The sequence below is a fragment of the Rhopilema esculentum genome, chromosome 5, assembly GCF_057945365.1.
Source record: "Rhopilema esculentum isolate cy_ngs chromosome 5, ASM5794536v1, whole genome shotgun sequence".
NCBI lineage: Eukaryota > Metazoa > Cnidaria > Scyphozoa > Rhizostomeae > Rhizostomatidae > Rhopilema > Rhopilema esculentum.
In genome coordinates, this window is record NC_142819.1 from 853,815 (window position 1) to 875,584 (window position 21,770).

A 21,770-nucleotide genomic window follows, 5' to 3' on the forward strand; every position below is an offset into this window, starting at 1 on the left:
TATATGCTTTTATGAACTAATGTTTTGCTCATTTCGTCTAGCAATTGCTGCTGCTAGGTAGCCCATGCCTGAGAATCAGGGATATCAGTGGTAGTAATAATGCTTAGGGATGGTTCGAAAAAAAGAAAAACAAAATTGCAATGTTCTTGATTTCACAAAGCATACAAATTTGGGTTCTTATTAGAGCATAAAGATATATCCGATTTGCATGGCCTGTCTGTAATATTATAAATTTGTTTTATTAAGCCTTTATTATGTTTTTAATTAACATTCGATTCAAATATGATTATTACAAGTCTTTTGCCAAGGCGCTTTTTATGATTTTCACATAGCCGCAAAAATCTGATTTTGAAATGTTTGGCATCAGACATTTTTCAATACATTTGTAGCTTGTTAAGACCAAGATTGTAAAGAATTAATTTTGCCAAATTTAGAGATCCCGTTGGCCGTGTTTGGTGGAGTCTTGTGATGTCAGTTTATTGATTATAGGCTTGAGTTTTACCCTCTAAAAAGTCACTTAACTCGGTTGGCTAGCTAAACTCGTCACCTGAACGATTTTGATATTCGCCAAAGCCTGCAATGGATAGAATTATGTTAGCAAAGTTAAAGGCTATTTAAATTATCCGGATATATTATTTCTTTATCAGAATTGCTGAAATTACACGGCAACTGTTTTCTTACTCGGAGATTTGTAAAAGCTACCTTATTACGAGAAATGACGGTTTTGCTCAGCTCGTGCTCATCGCCGATGCCCTTGTGTTCAAGGTCGGAGATGCGCATATTTCGCCGTGATTTCTGATTCTCAAGCCTGCTCAGCCGTTTGCTTGAGTACAGTTGCATTCATCTCACTATTCCCACTGGTCTGTAAAAGTGTGCTTTGTTTTCACATGTGATTAGACTGTTCATTGTTTTCTAGCCAATCAGATAAGCCAATGTGTGAGTGACCAGTGAACACTGCAGTTTAAGGCCGTAGGTGATGCTCTTAAGCTCTTGAGTGCATCCCTAATCAATCTAATCACAGGTCACTCTTATATTTGATAACATCTTGTGAGCAATTTTAGATTTATTAAAAAGGCAGCTAACATACAACTCAGTCCACTGAAACTCGCTTTGGACCCTTGGTTAAGTGTTGAGATTAAATATGAAAGTGATCCAACTTGGCAGTGATTTGTTCTACCTAAGGAAGGATGTTTTTACCGAGATTAAAGTTTGGAGACACAAAATTTATCAAGAAGCAAAGAGAAGTATGTTCATAATGAAAGCACATATTTATGTTTAATTTCATCGTTCTGTAAGCGGTGGCCGGGCGGAAAGCTATTTTTGAAATACGCGCGATTCGAACCATTTTTTTCTGGCGACTGAGTCTGGAAGGTGTTTTTCAAGAATTCAGTGCTGTGTCTTCATGCTTTTTCGCATCCTATCTAGATTGCAAATCGCCTAAGTGCAATTCTAGAGAACATTTCAGAATGCAGAAGACTGACTCCATTTCTTATAGCTTCAATTCAAAATTATTTTGAAAAGGAAGCATAAAATAAAGGATTTATAACAATTTAGTTCCTTTTGTTTATTGATAACTAAATGGAGTGTAAAAGGGCATTTTTATACGCGTTTAAGCGGCATCTGTAATTCAGTGTCGCTTGTCTTGTCTTGCGATATTAGCCAGATATATCTTGTTGTGTGACGTCATCTAGACTAAACCTTCTTAGAAAGTTGACGAAGATCCAATTACGAATTTCACTTGCTTTTCTGCCCCATTTATGCTATTTGATTACACTTCTATGGATTATACTTCTATTGGGTTCATAAATTATATTTCTATTGCACTTTACACTTGCTCTTTTTTGCACATAAGACTCCGGAATCACAGAAAAAAGGAAACAACTGTATCATCTTTTATATAACATGCTGAAATTTAGTTATTATCTATTTTAATTTCTATTTTGTTTTTGCGTTTATTGTGACTTGAAATAGCGGTACTGTTTTCTATAATTAAGCTAATAATTTCAAATCTAAGAAAGGATAACCGAAATTTAGATGTTTATCATCTTTGCATCCAATTTAACCACACCTGTAATTTAACTTAATTTCTTAATGGATTCATGAAAAATTCAACCAGATCATTTTATAAAATAACTAGAGACCCGAAAACGATTCAAGCTGTATTTGAAAATAGCCGAGATTTAGAAATGTGTAAAAATGCGGCAGCCGAGAGGTGGAAAATCGTTTCCCTTAGAAAAATTTATGTGATGATTCATTTTGCAATGTTTTTACTAAAACATTCCTAAGTCTAGATGTTTATTTGTTTAAAAGACTTGCAATGAATAAAAAAGTTACGAAGTCAAATAAAAATAATCTTTTAAAAACGGAGTTTAGCTGCTGTCAATGTTGATGAAAACTAGCACAAAAAATTGTACAAATGAGGATATTTATTTAAGAATTAAGAGAAGAGAACGTAAATCTCAAAAGTTTAGAGACGTTTGACGCGGCTTCTTCTCAAGGCTAGGAAAACAACATCTCTGGATGTGACAACTGCCTCTATTAACAGAAAAATGCGAAAGGTTGTGTAACGTGTTGAGGGAGAAATTTGATGTTTGCAAGGCGCAATTTTGCAGCAATAGAAATTGTGATGCTAAAAGTAAAGTTACCTCGGTTGATTTCGAATTTATGCACGATCTAAGTCTAGTTTGTGAATTATGATCTTTTTATTCGCCATTGTAATCATGACTGGAGGATGCAATGTCAGAAAGTGCTATTCACATCAAATCCATGTTATTCTAATTTGGGTTACAAACTGGAACATGCTGGTACTGAATTACCAATATTGTTCCCACAGTTACATGTAAACCACAGTAAGGAATGGAATTGAAGACGAGGGTGCTTCGTATATCCTTAATCTTCTTCATATATCATTAACCTCTCTATCCTCTCAATTTAATTTTAGCTATTCTTATATCTTTATCTGTTTTATGTTTTCAAAGGTATCTTAATACAAGAAAAATGTCGATGTTTAAAGCAAAGTATAGAGCATGTAACCAGGCTTTTAAGGTAAATATTATTGATTTCGAACTAAATTACTTTTGTTATGTCCGCATAAAGTTCCTATGTCTCTTAAGCTATTCACATGGGCATTGTATGGCCAGAAAACATCAATTGCGAAAATCATTTTCTTTCTATCATATTCACACACCAATGAAAATCTTTTTGTTTGAATTGAAAGGTTAGTTAGTAAACATTTATGCAAGTGAGGTGGTTAGTTTGCTAGCTAATTGGTTGACTTGCTAGTTAGAAAATTTATGTATTAGTTTATTAGTTAGAAAGTTGGTTTGTTAGTCAGTTCATTACAATGTATGATAGCTGGATTTTGCAGTAACTTCAGCAAAAAATACTTAAGCAGAAAACAGCAATCCTTCAATTTCCCAGTATCCTTTTATATAGCAAACTAGAATCAACATTTTTCAATAATTTGGTCTTCTTCAACTTAGACAAAGGAGCTGATCTTTGCAAAAGCATTTTAGGGCCAAGCTAGGGGATATCTTGAAATTGGTTTATTCATAAATAACAATGGAAATTTATGGCCACTGGTTACTGTGAATTTTTAGGCTTCTAATTAATAGAATTGAATCAATGAACAAGAACCAGTAAATAATTGCTCTCGCCCTGGCAGGTTAAAGATCATTAAGTTGGTTGTGATTTTCAGTGAATTTTTGATTTGGACTTGATTTATTCGAAAGATTATCATTATCATCATCATCATCATATTCATCATCATCATCATCATCATCAATCATCATCATCATCATCATCATCATCATCATCATCATCATCATCATCATCATCATCATCATCATCATCATCATCATCATCATTATCATCATCATCATCATCATCATCATCATCATCATCATCATCATCATCATCATCATCATCATCATCATCATCATCATCATCATCATCATCATTTTCATCATCTCCCTATTCAGTAATATAGGAATCATCATTTTCGTTAACAAACATCTTCATAGTTATAATGTTGATGAATGAATTCGTAAACTCTTATTTAATTTATTGATATAGAACAAATCCAACGCCAAAACACAGATACAAAGTGCTGCTTTGTTTATATATATTGATAATATATTGGTGCTAGATCGTTTAACTAAAGCCTTGCTCTTTGGAAATTGTTAGAAGTATAGGAGGAGAAGAAACAATGAGGAAATGATTTGTATTAACAAATTGACAAGTTGATATTTACAGTATATAGATGACCTACACGAGAGAGGAGTCATTTCTCCGCATTTGTACCCCTATTTTCTTTTACGTTCCCCTGAAATAAACAGTAAACTCAATAAGGTAAAGAGCACTCTCATCTCCAATCAAAAGACAATCATTCCATGATGAGTCATAGAAGCTGAAGGAAATTTAGGTGTACTGCCTGTTTGTAACATCAAAGTTAATGCAAGAATATTTTGGCGAGGTACGATAAGGCAGAATCATGCCTCGAAGCATACCTACCATGTGCATGCCCTTGTTCTCTATCTTAGGCTGTTGCCCACGATCAGTATACAACATTTTGTCTTTGTCTTAACTTTGAAAAAGAAAGGCTTTTCAATCTGGAAAACGTTTCTTTTTAAGGCAAGACAGATGTAGTGTAAAGAGCACAATGGAAAAATGGATACATGTTTTTGAAAAGGCACTCAAAAAGGTGAATCTACAATTTGTTACACTTTTGCTTAAACTTTCAAGCAAGAAAATGATGAATATTACAGTCTTGCATAATATTTTAATCTTAAAGCTTTTTTGGAGTCTTTCTTGCAATGCAGTACAAAGATAGCAATTTTTTTAATAAGTTTATGTTAAGAAAATCCCTACATATTTTGAAAACCTCTTTTCTAAATTGTTTTGAATCATCTGTTTCTTTTGTTCGATCCATAAAAGAACACCATTACTCTGCTCTGCAAACATTGCGAGGTCGATAGCTAAAGGCTTTTATAAAAATCTTTTCGGAACAAATGTTTTTGATGATTTATTTAGTCAGTGATAGCTCGTAAAAGGGATTTGTCCTTATGAAAATGGATGGTACAGCAGACTGTCAGGCTGAAATTTCAGCCTTCTTAAACATAAAATCGGTATAGTTAATTCTATATCAAATTCCCAGGGTTGAGGCCTATTTTTCCAGACACCAAAGGGGAGGTAGATAGAGAGGGGGTTATTTTGAATAGCCACAAGCTCAATTTCAATGCAGAAAAAGCTAGAAAAAAGACATTATGTTTTTTAAAGCTTGAAATATATATTAATGGGGGTGCTAAATAGAAAAAACGGGTTTTGTGCTTCCAAAATAGGGGTTTAGCGGAGAAGAGGCTGAAATATTAATTTGCGGTAATTATGAAAAGGAAGTCTGTATATTCTTAAACACTTAAATTCTTCTTTCTGCGAAGAAGCTGCTTTCTCTGAATTGAAACTTTGCAAAAATATTTCGTCTTAAAAAATTTAACTACCAGATCAAGTTTCATTTAAAATAAAAAATGTCTAAATTAGCCTATATACTCATTTTGTAATTTTTGTAGTATTTTTTATGCAGGTGAAATTTTTTGTCAGGAATGTGTTGCATTGCTTTGGTTACACAGCTTTCACTACCTTATAAAAGTTTTTCTGCTATGAATGTTAGCAATGAAGATAGAAGCCTGAAAGATTTTGCTCTATTCATCATGCCTTTATCCTAGTCCAGTTAGTGTAGCATTCATTTCATGTTGAATAATGAATGATGGAAGAATATTTAATGCTGTCTGAAGGCGCACCCACCGCAAGTAAGAATGGATACAGACGTGTATGCTGTCGTATAAGGCGAGACCTGAGGCGACAAATCATCTCAAATTGCGGCAAATAGTGCGATCTATGACACCATAAACATAAAACAGACATGACACGATTCTGTTTTCTATCTCATCTTCTGCATCAACATATCTTCACTTTACTTCTTGGAACTTTGAACCAAACGCAAACGTAGCCATTTTGACGATACTTTACTCTTGTATGTTCTCTATAATTTTAGAACATTCGATCTCTATTATGCATATGTTGGATTGTTTGAAATAACCGCTGCAATCGCAGCGTTCGTCATAGCATAGATACAATATGCATGTTTCACTCTAAAGGGTTTTTTGATGTGTCGTTTGGTTTTTCGATTGTTGAAAAGCAGTCCACTTGCTTCAGTGGATATAGAATCGCAAAATAGTCATTTCTAATCTGTGATAGAATTTTAGCGCAAATGATCGCCTACCCTGATAAACTATAATGTTTTGAATGTATGCTAATGAAAACCAGATGAGCATCAGGATGGTTCGTGAAAGCCTAGCACTGTTCTTGTCTTTTAAAGCTCTTTTAAAATTGCAACTTCTTTATTTTAAGAACAATATATTAAGGTGCAATGCTGAACTTAGTGGCACCCTCCCCATAAGGCGCATTGTGAGTAAAGCACCTTATCTATATATATACAATGGACCCTTGAACATGGTTCTCTTTAACTTTGCAAGCAGCTAGATGACCAAACTATAAAAGTCAATAATTTTGCCCTGTCATGCTTAGAGAAAGCCTAACGAGTTGCGCGACCCGTGATTTTCTTCGTAATGGGCCAATCAGAACTCTTCCTTTTGCTGGCAAGAGATATGCATACTCACCCCGGTTCGGTTATGCTTATTGAATGCATATTGCTTGACCAAGTGCTCATTTGCCACCCGGGCAACCAATTAAAAATGAATAATCACGATTGCCCTTTTGAACTTGAGTGGTCATGCGTGACCAATAAACCATTAGCACGGGGGTTAATACAGTTGTCTAGTATTGCTGGAATTTGATTTTGTTTTATTGGAGACTTAAAAATTCGATTATCATCCAATTTTTGGTCGAGCTTTTATTTTTGAAATATTTTACGTTTCCTATTTTATTTGGAAAATTACTCGAAAGATTTAGTCAAATTATTCATTTTCTAGTGGCAAAACATATGTCTGCAGAAGTGCTATATCTTTTTAAAGTGAGATTTGATACAATCAGAGTTTTATAGCTGAAAGTTTTTGATGAATATTGAAGCCTGGGGTTTTGACTATCTTTTTCTATTGTTTTAGGTCATTCTAGCTTTGCCATTCAGTGCCACGAACCTAAACGTTATGCCAAATACAAAAGAATTCAATCATTACCCTACAAATGATTGTGAAAGCAAATGCAATGGGTTTGCTTACGAAATACCAAAACAGAAATTTGTCAAGGTAGGTAGGAAGGAAGCGGTTGGGTATTTTTCCAACAGATTGAAAATTATGCTGCTAATCAAGAGGGGAGGATGAATTGACAGGGAAAAAAGCGATCGTTTGAATCTGGAACTAAGAGGAATTTTTCAGTTCAAGGATTTTTAAGGAACTAAATATCATAGAAAATCGAAACTATTTGAATACAAGGACCAAGAAATTGGAAGAATTGAAAAATGCAATTGGCTAGACATGAATTAGAACATACATTCAGCATGGTGCCTCTTTCTGATGGAGAGATCGTACATTACTTAGTGTTGCATTCAAGAGGTTACCCCCCGTGCATGCGTTCTGGTCTAGATTAGTCGCTTTGCTAGCGCCTTCTAAAGTCGCCTTCTCGATACCCGTAGATCAGGAAACCTGTGCTCGTTCAAGGTGGCGTACTGTTCTGAGTCTAAAAACAAAGCTTAAGATCAACGATTTGCTTTGAAAGACGGTAAGAGATGCAATTTTTTGCTTGATATTATTTATTGTTACTCAAAGATTTTCTTATTTTATCAATATATGGCAATATTTACTCTTTATGGACTTTGAGAGGTGCTATGTGTAAGTATACTTTTTATTTATGACTTTCGCCATGCCGTTACGTCGCTATTGTTACGATGTCATTTTCGAAGCGAAAAATCTCGATATTTCAACGTGTTGGTGCAATTAGTAGTGGCATGAAGTATTTTCAGCTCAGAGAATCTCCTGAAAACTTGGAATTGACCTGGTCAACATATCATTGTCCAAAATGTCGAAGAAGTCGCGGAATGTAACGCTACATTTGCCTTATCTGCGTTGCGAACGTGGTTGCGCTTCAAACCTCGTCATTATCATTATTATCATCATCATTAGATGTCCAATATTTGAAAGAAACTCATATTCAGTAGGTAAATAAGAGAAATCAAATTACTAGCTGGAAAGCAAATGCCCAAATATCAGTTTGTCTAGAAACTGAATCAAAGTACAACAGATTTTGAATCTATCATAATGGCCACTATCTACCAGCGTCACATTTCTGTATGGTCCCTAACTACAAAATGGAAACTGTTTAAAACCTTTCTTTGAAAATTGCATATTTATTTTAACCCTAATTTGTATTTTTTCATACCATGATCAAAGTTTCCGGCATTATTTGCCAGAATGGAAGTAGGGCACATAATTTGTTATTATACACCTTGGAAACAATGATTAGTAATTTCCTTGCTGGCTCTTGAAAATTAGTTTTTAAATATGGCAAAACACAACATAGATTCATTTACTCATGGACTCATTCAAAATTTCAATTTTTTCAAGCGGTTATTGAGAATTCTAATAATTTCCACATGGAAGTTTCTTAGGAACCTATGAAAATGGTGATCTTGTCCCATACATCTATGCATTAATGTATTTGGTCTAAAGCGCCCGGGAGCAGAAGATTGGACATTATTTCGAATGAAAATTTGATATAAAATACTCAACAATGAATCATTCTTGAAAGTAGAGTTTATGATGATAGAATGATTAAGCAACTTACTTACTCGAGAACGATCAAGAATATTGTCTTAGCGGCACTAATATCAGACAACAACGTCTAGCAATCACGCACCAACAACGTCCTCTAAACAACAGTAGAGGTGTTCTAGCCACATTCAACTGATCTAGCAACTGCAAACGCGTATTAAGGTTTTCATTAGAAAATGTTTATGAGTTCTTGGTAAGTTTGTTTTTGTCTTGCCTGTAAGAACTGCATTGAAAATTTGCAACAGAGAAAATGAACGATTCTACTAGAGCCGAATAGAAAGGATCGCTCGTAATATTTCGCGTCATAGAAAGAGTTGGTGATTCTTCATAAGCTATGTTGGGGAGGGATTTTGTGCTTTTAATGTAAATATAGCCCATAGTGCATCCTTGCGTGGTTTTCTTGAATGTTTCAGTTTTGTTAGACGTTGCCGCATTATGTCCAAAATAAGTTACCTCTCGTCGCACTCCAAGTTTAATTTCTCAATTAAAAACAATGGTTTATCTTGCGCGCTGTGTAAGCAGTTGCATGATTGACAGGTTGAGTACTGACATGATCTACTGACCTATTGATCTAATCGTAATATGCGCGGGACTGATGAATGGTAAACGCGGGAGAACCGCGGCTTGCAACCGGACCAGCTGGCTTCACTGCTCCGGATCAATGATTAGACGGTCCGTAATCATTGCCAAATCACGCACATCGTCGAGCACTTAATTTTGTCAAGTCGCAAACAATTTGTAAACATTAACAAATGAGTAAGCTTGCCCATCATCATCGGTTTACGAACGGTTGAAGCTGTTGTTTCTAGTTTCTCCTGTAACTGAAATCAAATTTCCTAGTTATTTACATTCTTGCTGAAAAAGTAATGTTTTATCACCGTCCTTCTTTTTTCCTGAAAAACAAACAGGAAAGTTTTTTGAAAAAGGGCAAAAAAACTAAGACTCAATCGCTTGCATAATTTTCAAAAGTTTAACCAAATATATTTATTACAAAGCTTTGTTTTTGGCTTTTGCCCAGTTGACCAAATCGCTTGCGCTAACTAACTAATGCACTAAATTTAAAACAATCATTTTTGAAGCCTCTAAAACCATCTCAATAATATACACTAAAATATTGACAATTAAACTTTATAGCTGATTTTTTCAAGTGCGATATCCAGATCTCGTTTTCGTGCTTGAGAACAAGCCTATGTTATATACGTGAAAAAACTGAGAAAGATAAAATCGGGTTTGAAAAACAAAAAAATTTTAGAAATCTTACTATTATCCGCACAACGTGTCAAAGAAATATATCACATTGTCAAGGGATTTTCAATGTCATCCCTGCTTTAATATTTTGTCACCAACAACGATTTGATTGTTGCCAACATATAGTTTCCATGGAGTAATGAAAAAGGTTATGCCCATCAGCATCTCACCATTTATATGATCATCTTCATTTTCATTTCATTTTTCATGAACTGTATGCATCTTCCCAGGATTAGTAAATTTGCATGCTCTCGGTTTTATATCTACTAAATTTTATGATGATCTATTGTGGTCATTTTTCAAACTGCAAAATCGGACTGGAAAGTATCATGTTGTCGTTATTTGGAGCACCCTTCTCCTCTTCACTACCCTCCCAGATAGCCTCCAAAATAACCTTTAAAATATTCTTCTCGCTATCTTCCCAAATGGAATCTCCACGCCCCTTTTTCTGTTTCTGTCTCAGAACTAAAACTCTCAATTTTTGCGCTGAAGGAAATCAAGAATGGACAACACAGATTTTGGACTGAATTTTGCTTTGAGATAATTTATGTAGACAAAGTTTGTTAATGGCTCTTTTTGTACTGTTTCCGTTTTTAGAAAGCCTTGGGGGAGTTAGGATTAAACCTTTGTGACAATGCATCTTGTGACGATGCATATTTAATTGGGTACCTAAGAATCAGTTGCACTTAGCCTCGTTTCAAACATTTGCTGTTTGTCACAAACATCTCGATATTAACTGTAATTATTTTCGATGATCAGTAGACCTTAATAAAAATGTCGATCAAATTTTGGATACAGCCACCTACTAGAGAGCTTGCCCTGACAGCCCTTTCCCTACAGGTCCCATATTGCAAATACCCGTTTTCTGTGGACCTGTTGCGATGCTCTCTACGCGTGCTCCATTTTCCGCTTAACACTAAGTAATGCAAATCGCAAACGTTGACAAAGGGTACCTGTTGCCTAGAGGGGAGCTTTCTTCGCAAATCTCAGCCCCCATTACGACGATAAAACCAATGTGCCCGAGAATCAAGGAAACGCCAAATACCAACAGAGCTCAATAACACATTAAGGCTGCGAACGTTTTAAATATTCCTACGTGGAACTGTCGTTAAACCCGAGCAAGACCGGAATGCGCTAGATCACGTTGGAGGCCTAGCCGTTGCTTCTAGAGTGTGACGTACACGCGTTTTACTAGCAGCTCTCTAACACTACTCTACATCATAATTATAACGGAGACATGTTGCTTTTTTAGGGCATTAATTGGGCGTCCCAGTTGCCCTTAAAGATGCCACTTAGAGGTATGTTTGATTTTTTTTCAATTCTTGAAGAAGCGCTTCTTAAAGAAAAATTGTCAATTTTCTTTTTTACGCATGTTGGTTTCCTACTAACCAGGCCAAAGGGTTTTCATCATTGCTACCTTTATCGAAAGGCTAATATTTTCTTTCTATGAAGTTTTATGTTTGGTCAATTTCCATATATTTAGTTTTACTTTGTACCGTCCCGTAACAATATTTCAAATAAATCAGTGTCAATTGTTTTCGGTTGCAAAGAAATGTTCCATATTTTCCAAAGCAATTTATTACAAGAGCTTGAGTATAAAGTTTTACTTCTTCAACGATTGTATTTTGTGTCTTGATTTCAACTTTTCGTCAAAAAGGCCTACTTCACATAGGTTTAGTAAACATAGATTCGATCATATTGTTAGAATTCATAGTTTTCAAAGTTCTCGCCAAAAAGGCTTACATTCCATACGTTTAGAAAACATAGTTTCGATTATATTGTCAGAGGCTATCTTTTTAAGAGACAAAACAAGAAAAATGCCGTTCAATTTGAAGCGACCCTTTGATCTAAACATGTGACGAAATATTCAAAGCTATCGATTCAAACCATCAGGTAGAATTCCCAAAAGGAAGTCAATAACGAACGGGTATATTGTCCAGATAAACACTTTCTTTTAGGTGATATGTTCCTCACGTAATAGTTGGAGCAGAATTGTCATTACTGTATTCAAAACATGATTTTGCATATCATCGCTTCAGATATTGAGTGAGGCTACAACCCCTTCCTAGCAAGAATAATTTTCAATGGCAATCACATAGGTTGAATAATATCATTTCTCTAAAGACGAATAGGATAATATGCAAATAAAATTTTCTCTAGAGTATTGCTATCTTTCTAGCGTAGACATTGTTAAGGAAACCACGAGCATGTAGAATATACCAAACGCATTGACTTAGTGCGAATTAATGGTTTTTATGATAATATTAATTGACTTTAGGATGCTTTTATCCTAATACTTTTTTATAAATAATCTAATCTTCTTTTAGGATGGATGGCATATTGAACGGCAAAGCCTACAAAGACGAAATTGGAATTTTTGGCAATAGCAATCTTGGTGAGAAAGATGTAAACTTATATCTTGCTTTTCTTGAAGCAATCATTGTAGTGTTTCTAGTAAATATATTTTAATGAAAGTTTTCTTAAAGGCGTAGTTATATGTGAAAACTGAAAAATGAAAACTAGCTTCAGAGGTTTACTATAAGCTAGAAAAAATAAGGAAAAGAGGAGCAAACGAAACTAGTAAAATCTACTTTGGATGGTAGACATGCGGGCCTTCTGGAAGACTGCTGCAGACACGATTTGCCTTTCTACTATTGAATGAGCTTTATAGAAATCATGTGCGACGTCAATTACGCAATTTTACTTATTGCTTTATCAAGTCCTTTGTCGTTTTCTGGTACTTCAGTGCAAAAACAGCTGTCAGTTGTCTTCTACTTCTATTACCAGCTTTGTTATAAATACAACCATAGACATATACTTGGAGTTTAACAAGTTGATTTTTTTAAATGCTTTGGACGTAGAATGTTTTAAAAGAGTTTTAGGATTGGATGTTCGCATTAAGATTGACTCTAATGCTGTGTGTAGCAGCACCATGTGTTTATTGAAATTGGTTCAATGAATGTAACGTTAGTGTAATTGTTTTGCGTTTTAGGCCCTGGCGGAGTGAATCAATTAGGAGGTGTGTTCGTCAACGGCAGGCCCCTGCCGGATTATATGCGACATCGCATCATCGAGCTGGCGCATTGCGGTGTACGACCTTCTGAAATTTCGAGACAACTATTAGTTTCGCACGGTTGCGTCAGCAAGATACTGGGGCGTTACTATGAGACGGGGTCGGTTCGACCCGGGGCCATTGGCGGCAGCAAGCCGAAAGTCGCAACGCCAAAGGTAGTGGCCAGAATCGTCAAACTCAAAGAAGAGAACCCATGTATGTTTGCATGGGAAATCAGGAATACCCTTTTGTCCGAAGGGGTTTGCGACAATTCAAATGTACCGAGTGTTAGCTCAATCAACCGCATTTTACGGAACCATGCCGCTGAGAAGGAGTCGAAGGAGGCCAAGCGAAAGCAAGAAGAGTTCCAAAAAGTCAATGGCCTTGCACCGGCGATGCTGAATGGATTTGGTTTCAACGGATTTGGATTTAGTGGTTTGAATGGTTTAACTGACCAATCACATGCACAATTTCCTTTCGCACTAAATACCGGCTTTCCTATGCTAGCACCACAGTTACAACAACCACAAATAATGACCCTACCACTAAACACCCCATCTCCGGAGCGGCAAAAAATCAACGGAGACATTTCTTATGCAGCGACGGCTCATCTACAGCAACAACAGCAACATCAGCAGCAACAGCAACAACATCATCAACAACAACAGCAACAACAACATCAACAGTCATCACACACATCGCACCCCCAGAATACAATACACATGCAATCGGACCATCACCAAACAACTACGGAGCAAGATAGGGCTTCGTCTGGAGATCGGGAGAACAGACACAGGGAAACAAATACACCTGTCGGTAAGGCATTCTAGTGGTACTTTTACATGTCCAGCTTTTTCCTTCCTGTGTGGTCACGCTCTTAAGTTAAACAACCGCAAATTATCTGACCTGCTATTAAAGTTTTTTGGAGTCCTTTTCCTTGCTCTAAAGAAGCTTCTGGCCTGGGAGTATAAAAGCACACGATCTAGTACAATAGTTTGTACGACTCCAAAAGTTTAATGCAAGTTTTGTTACCATCTTCACTATTAACCCTAAAATGGAGAAGTTATATTTATGCTAGACAGTTTGCACCTACCGTTCCATTGACATCGTTATTTTCTGTTGACTTCTTGGTGTGAGTTGCATTATCATGATAATCATCTTCTGAAACATTTAAAGTGAAGTAATCTGATGACGCATGTGCTATGATGTAAGTTTCGGGAACGCTATGCCTGTTCTAGTTTTGTTACCCCCTCTCTCAATTCTAAATTTGCATGCCTTAACCATGTTGAATCAAGACAATCATTTCTTTATTTCAAAACGGCATTTGTTTTTGTTGATTTTGTCAAATCCCCTTGTATTTTGACTGCAGGCCGCCCCGAAAAAATATTCGAAGCCTTTGAATAAGTTATAACTAACCAGAATAAGAAATTTAATTTTTTTTCAATTTCGATGTTTGGAAAACTCACAGAAAGTTCATTCTGTGGGGAATTTTCGTGCTTTAGTTAGTGGTGTTTAGAAACAAATTTGTTGAAAGTTCTAGAGCTGATAGCTTAAATATGATGCCTCAAACGTGCGTTAAATTTCATATTGGATTTCCCAAGTTAATCTTGCCATTTTTTTATAAACCATTGGCTTTTGTTTTAAACTGATATGACTAGCGGGATAACGGATAGCTTGTTACTCATTCATTCATTGTCACACTGACATTTGAAATTTATCGTTAACATAGTGTGAATGAACCTAAGTATCAAGAAAATGTTTGAATGAATTTCTTTACTCTGAAGAGTGCCGCACGAACAGTAATACAGTGGGCTATGTTTCCGCTATTTTTGCCATCTTCTTGTGGTTTTTTACATTTTTGTTAAAAACAAGTGTACTTCAAGCACAACTGCTGTGCAAGCCCAGTTAGTGCTGTTGCTTGTGAACAGCTTTTTTCGAAATTTCTCTCATCTCCCAAGAGAAGCTCGATGATAATACTGTAGCCGAGAACACTTTGAAGATAAAACTTTCCTATAAACTGTCGAAACTATCAACAGAATTCTCTAGGTAAACCAGTATATTTGCTCTAATCGCCATGGTTCTCAAACTTTTGACGTTTGTTCTCAAGGTTTGATTGACAAATCCTCATCCATTTTTTTCACATGCTTTTCCGTCTACACACTAAGCCTGTAACTTCGATTTGTAGTAGTATTTTTTGTGGACCATGCGTTTGTATCGAAATTTTCATTAATTATTGATTCAATCTTTGCAGGAGAACACCTGAAAACGTCAAGAACTGACGAGGTTGGCGAAGAAATCAAAAATGAGGAAGGCGAGAGGGATTGCGAAAGCGACAAAGAGGACCCAAAGAGGAAGCGAAAAAGGTCGGAAGATGGACACGGTGGGAAAGATGACACGCAAGGCGAAGAGAAGCTGAGTACCCCCAGCGAAAGTTCGACGACAAGTCAGGGCACAAATGGATCAACGAGTCCTGACATGAAACGGCGGAGATTAGTCGAGAGCCCCTTAACAAGCCATGCTGAGGTTAGTTCACGGCGGCCTTGTTTCAGTTCTCCAAAGCGTCTTTTAGCTACGTACTTTTCTTTTCTTTTTAAATCCCCTGAGGAAGGCCGAAACAAAATGGCAGCAAGCTAGGTTTCATTGACGTTTGTGTTTGCTGTGTTTATTACTTTCAGCCAACAAGGATAATCGATCGCTTAGATTTTTTTTTGGAATATGGCAATCATAACCAGTTGTGTAGTGCTACCAAAATAACAAGGAGGGCTCTTACACAGAATGTTGCGAAAAACAATAGCAAAAGTAGAATTTGCAAATTTTCAGCATCAGCAAGGGAGCCCAGCCCCCATGACCCCCTCGAACACTACACTCGTGAGCATAACAATACAAACTTCCGTAATTATTTAAAAAATGTACATCTAGTGGCTTAGTTACTTTCCATTATGTTGAACTAAAAACCTTACGGACAGTTTATTTAAAGCTATGTTTACATTGCTCCGTATTCGTTTTTAACCGTTTTCATATCGATCCGTTTTACCTGTTCACACTGCTCCGGATACATTTGACAACGGCGTGAAAACGATGAAGCGTTCACATTGTTCTGCTCTGGATAAAAACCGCTCTGGTTTACAGACCTTGCGACTGCTGATAAACTTTTAAACAACTCACTGCCATTAATATTCCTCCAAATGCTGTACTAACTTCGAGTGAATCAGCCATGTTAAGAGAAGTTGTTCAAATTGGCGCGGTCTAACATCTTGCTGTGTTGTTGTTGTTGTTGTTGTTAGCGTTTCCAAAAGTATCCGTTTTCGGTGTTCACACTGCGTTTTGCGTTTTCAAAAGTTTCCGTTTTCAAAAGTCTCCGTGTTTTAACAGCGGAGCAGTGTGAACGCAAGGTGAAAACGGATACTTTTTTATCCGTTTTAATTGGAATCCGGAGCAATGTGAACGGGGCGGGGCCTAAGTGACACTACTTGGGTCATAGTCAGTGCTCAGATTGCCACAAGTAACTTTGTTAAGAACGACTTATCTACGGCACGTGTTAAATAAAGGCTAGGCTTTACAATTTGTCTGCCCCTGTTATTATTTGAAGTTTGAATAATTGCTACAAGTATAAGAATAGCATTGCAACTTACACACTTCTCATTCAAGCATTTACACTCTATTTTTCTTTTTTTGACAGTCGCAAGTGTTCCAGAAAGTCTCTCCAACTTGGTTCAAGTATAACCAACTTTTCCCAGGGGGCGGTAGCCTAGCAGCCGTCAATGGAATGAACATGAACACGATCAATGGGCTGAACCAACTGAGCAATATGGCCGCTTACTCGAACGGCGTTAACAACTTGAATAATATTGCTGTAAATGCTTACCAGGCGGGTATGACTGGCATGAATGGCCTTGCGGCATTCAACGCTCTTAACGGCGTCGGCATGGTCAACGGTAGCGGTGTTGGAAATGTAAACGGGTTGCAAAACATTAACGCGCAGGGACTTAGTGCCTTCCCGACACCTAATTACGAAACGGAACGTGCAATGGTTCAAAATGGACTTAGCAGCATTGGAAATAACAATGAGTTCAACTGGCCTAACAATTTTGTAATCGCTGACTCTAACGCTTATTCCCAGGCTATGGCAATAACCCAAGCGAACAATGGCAGTCTTACAGCTGCCAACACCTTTAATATGAACATGAATTTTCCGGCAATGCAGAAGAGTCTGTTGCAAGGTATGACCGCCTCCTCTGCTTCCCCAACCTCAAGTTCGTCAGTATATGCGACGATTTCTTCAATGCCCAATCAGAGCATGGCATTTACAGTACAGAATCCAATGGGAAACGGTTTGCAGGCTATGCAGTTCCAGAGACCTGACCAACTCGCCATGAAAATGATGGGACCGTCAATTTTGACTGTCAGGAATTCACAGGTCCCCCATGGAAATTAAACTGAAAGTGATAAACTTAACACGGTGACATTGCATAAGCTCAGGGACGTGGCTAATCATAACATCTCCGCACCCAGCCAATGCTATGAGCAGAATCCAAATACTTGAAGTTTCCAGGGGTGTTAAACCGCTTAAAACCAATAGCAATTATCCTGATGAAACCGTATCCGGTTTGTGACGGTCGTGACTTCCTTGAACTCCACCGCTGACGTAGAACAAACTTAAATCTTGCAACAGTTACGTTCAACATGAATCCACAAAAATAACAAGTGACGTTTCATTGCTTGAGGCAGTAGGCAAACTGTTACGCGAAATCCCAGTTAAACCACACACCAAAGGAGTACGACAAGAGTGGATTAGCAACATGTCTTTTACTTTGGAAATTGCTGAGAGTTCATTTTTTGCTCTATAACCACAAATTTCAATCAATTTTCATTCGTTATCTATCTTCACATTTAAGATCCATTGAAAGAATATTGATGGAAGAGCAAATTAACTGAAGGCTCGAGGAATATTGGCTTTAACTGATTCATAAGACCTTGTTCTATATCAAAATAAAAATTTATTCTGTGCTATTGTTTTTAATTTTCTCATTTAATGAAGTAGCTGGGTAAAACCAATAGAAGCAAAAGCAGATATTTTTTCAAAAATATATAAAACTATATGATATTTCGTTTTGCTTCATGATATGGCTATTATGCTACATCGACAGTTATGAAAATCGACTTTTCCTTAGGTTGAAAGGCAAGTTGATCAGTACAAAACCGTAGCCGCTTATTTGAATAAACCATTTTCATAACCACAATAATTGATTTGATGTCTATTATGAATGGATGAGTTTTTCACTTATCATACCTTATCGCTTGGAGTTCCTAGCTCATACTAACAATGACCTTTTATATAATTACAATAATTGTGTCTTGTCTTTAAAAAAGATGATTATCAGAGCTTTCCATGCTTTGGTGATGACAAGAGCAAAGTTTGGTTTTCGATGTTACTCTTAATGTTTCATCTGTATCAGATTTCGTTCTTGCTGCGGTGTAACTGACAAGGGCAGAAATAAAGAGATATGTTGCTAGTCCTATATCAGCTCCGTAGCCGTTTATTCTTTGCTGTTTAAAATACCCCTCTTTATATTCCAAATTTGAGATTAACATCGCACGTATTTCCGAAAGCGTCTAACATAATCGCCCACAAAAGGGCGTGTATTTGGTAACATCGCTACGTCACTGATAATTTCCTCTTAGACAATGAGCATTTTTTGCAACCAAAGAGAATTTTTTGTTATCATATTTGTATTGGGTAGATGAAATAGAGATTCATTTCTACGTCATTTGAAAATTTTCAGCTAATTTCGGGCAACACAGCATGAAACTTCTGGGCTCAAAAACATTTTCAGAATATATTTTATAGAGCTGCAGAAAATTAGAACTGTACAATTACGTTGTATTCAAACATTTACCAGAACTGTATTTAACACAGATGTAGAATTTTTTCAAACCTTATCCATAGAGCCCCATAGAGAGCAGCGAAGTAATCGTGTGATGAGAAATATTTACGTCAAAATGGTTCTCATGCATCAGCAATCTTTGCCACGTTTACTACAGTTATCCCTAGTTATAAAATCTCCTTGACTTTGTACAATTTTACGATGTTTTTTTCACAACCCCTTTGGTAGTGGTGTAGTGCTATGAAAATAACAAGGGGGTCTTTTGCACATAATGTTGCTAAAAACGATGTCAAAAGTATTAATAGACTAATTTCCGGCATTAACAAGAGACGCTCAGCCCACCTGGGCCCCCTACCACTACACCCCTGCCCTTTAGTCTGAATTAAGTTATTCAAAATCTAGTAAATTGTTTACTTTTAACGAATCTTTAAAGTAAACATTCAAGTATTTTAAAGCATGTTATATATGTTATATTTGTGTATAATAATTAAATGTCTTGTCAAATTGAAACTATAGTTGAAAAACCGTCTTTTATTTATTGGCTTTCATTCTTCTGGATAGATTTAAAGAAATATCTTTAAGTGTTCATTGATTGTCAAACATTTCAACACATTTTTTTATTTAGATTCAGTAGATTTCTTATGCCTTGTAAAATCCACCCAGTCCAATATGCAGTCTGGAAATGCTGCCTTTTCGCTACATCAAAACCAAAACATTTCTGACGAAAAATTTTTAGCAAAGTATCTTCGGAGGAAAAGCTTTTGGGCGTATTTTCGGGGATTTTGGACGAAAAACTTTCGGAAAAACACTTTTTGTACGATACCAAAATATATGCTAAAGCTAGCTGTCATGGGTAACTTCAGCTAGCTATATAGGTGAAGTAGAAAAGCTGTGGGTAACTACAGGGGCGTAACTTGGCCAATAGTTTTGGGGGGGTGAAAAGGGTTTCTGCCCTGCAAAACTGAGTGGTGCCCTGCAGACCTAGTAGCAACGGTTTGTCTATAGGTTACTAGTGAAAGCTTTACCAGTGTACACTGGTCTTTACCAAGGACAAACTTCTAAGCAATAGAAACAAACTTGAAACTTCATTGCCTATGAAATTTCTATTTCTCTACGTGAGCGTAAATTGTTTTTTTATATTCACTTCATTTAATGTTGGTTTGCAAAATTAAGCTAATAAACAGCTAATTGGGGGGAGGGGGTACATGATGTAGACAGCGCAACAAGTCTAGTTTAGTGAGGTAGGAGGACCCACCATGGTTGGGTCCGACGTTAAGAAATTTTTTGAAATTATACCTTGTAAAAGGGCTAAAAAGCATCTTTCAGACAAAAGTTTAGCAAAATACTATTGTGCTAAAAGAACTGATGTTTATTGAAAATATGATTGTTTATTGGGAAAAATAGGAAGGGGGATGTCATGCTAAAACTCTAGTGTTAGACGTTGGGGAAGGAAAGAAACGGCAACCTTTCATCTCAGATTGCACGTAGTTGTGAATGACAGAGGAAGATGTTGTTTTGATTGGGAGAATTTTTTTTCCTGAACAGAAATGTGCAGTTTCCATACCTTCCAACCTGTAGAGAAAGAAAAGCGGGGGACATCGCGAGCGGAGCGAGCGAAAAATTAGAGCTGGGGGTCTGGGGAGCGCTCTGAGCCCCCCAGCGGGTCCAGGGCATCGCCCTGGTAGGGGTCCAGGGGACGAAGCCCCCGGAAGCTCCTGACATTTTGTCATTTCTGAGGCCTCAAAATGACTCAGGATTCTTTATTTTCTCTGTCTGTAATATGTTAATAGAAAAACAGTTCTTCGTAATCAATAGGTCAGTAATATCGAAGAACTTTCTTAGAAAGTGAGGGGGGGGGCAAATGAAGAGGCCGAAAAAGTTCTGGACTTAGAAACGCCACTGTGCACAATTATGATTATATTTTTATAGGAAATGTTTTCTTGCAATCAGTGTGAGCCCATGCGAACCCATGCGAGCCCCGATTTAACTCCTACAAAAATTTTTGGCAATTTTATGTCACTTAGATTAGTTTGAAATTATAAGAAAGGTTATCTTTTATGATGAATAAACAACAACAAATGTTAAAAAGTTTGGCGTCTGGCTTCTGGCAGTCTGGCGTCTGGCTTTATCCGATGTCGTAACTATTGTAATGTTGTGAATACATCGAATCGTTTCGTCTGTTATGAAAAGGTTGCACTGTTGACAGTGATCTTGATTCTTCTTTATTTTATACCAGCTTTTTATTTTTATTATAAGTTTTTTTCAAAAATCGGGAGGATTTTTTAATTGTCGGGAGGTCGGAAGATGACCTCTGAAATCGGGAGTCTCCCGGTCATATCATAACAAATATAATATTTCCATTTCAAAATTCGTGAACGGCCCTTTACCAACTTCAGAGGTGGCATTTCTGCGTGGCAACAAAGCTCTTCTTGGCGCCCTGCAAAATCTTCGATTGCCCTGCGAAATCGACTATTTTTTGGATTGGGGGGGTGTCACACCCCCCCACACCCCCCCGGTAGTTTCGCCCCTGGGTAACTAGCATGGAAAAAGAAGCAATCTGAGAAATTTATTTCCACTTTTGACTCACTGCTTTTCGATTTCTTGTGTTTAAAACATCTCAATGTTTGGTGGCTTTCTTCGAGGCGAAATCGAATAGCAGCATTTCAAAACATAGTTTGGCTTGTTTCAGAATAATGTGAAGGATGATCTTTTCTTGATTGAGGTGGAAAGGTGGCTAGTTAAATTGTCGATAGAAAAGATCACCCTTCGCCAAATCCTCGTCGAGAACTGAAAAATGTTCTGAGT

At 36.8% G+C, this 21,770-nt stretch overlaps 1 protein-coding gene across 2 annotated transcripts; it reads left to right on the forward strand.

Annotated features, from left to right (window-relative positions):
• The first annotated feature begins 98 nt into the window (after positions 1–98).
• On the forward strand, positions 99–19,489 carry LOC135689978 (uncharacterized). Of its 2 annotated transcripts, XM_065207354.2 has the most exons (7): positions 99–4,702; positions 7,119–7,731; positions 11,281–11,326; positions 12,356–12,423; positions 13,021–13,896; positions 15,332–15,603; positions 16,760–19,489. In XM_065207354.2, exons 4-7 carry the CDS (start codon positions 12,357–12,359, stop codon positions 17,513–17,515), a joined length of 1,971 nt encoding a protein of 656 aa, XP_065063426.1. In that variant the 5' UTR covers positions 99–4,702; positions 7,119–7,731; positions 11,281–11,326; position 12,356; the 3' UTR covers positions 17,516–19,489. The 2 variants fall into 2 exon arrangements, with proteins under 2 accessions (XP_065063426.1, XP_065063431.1); XM_065207359.2 differs by lacking the exon at positions 99–4,702 and having other exon boundaries at positions 7,730–7,841.
• Positions 19,490–21,770: the final 2,281 nt, after the last annotated feature.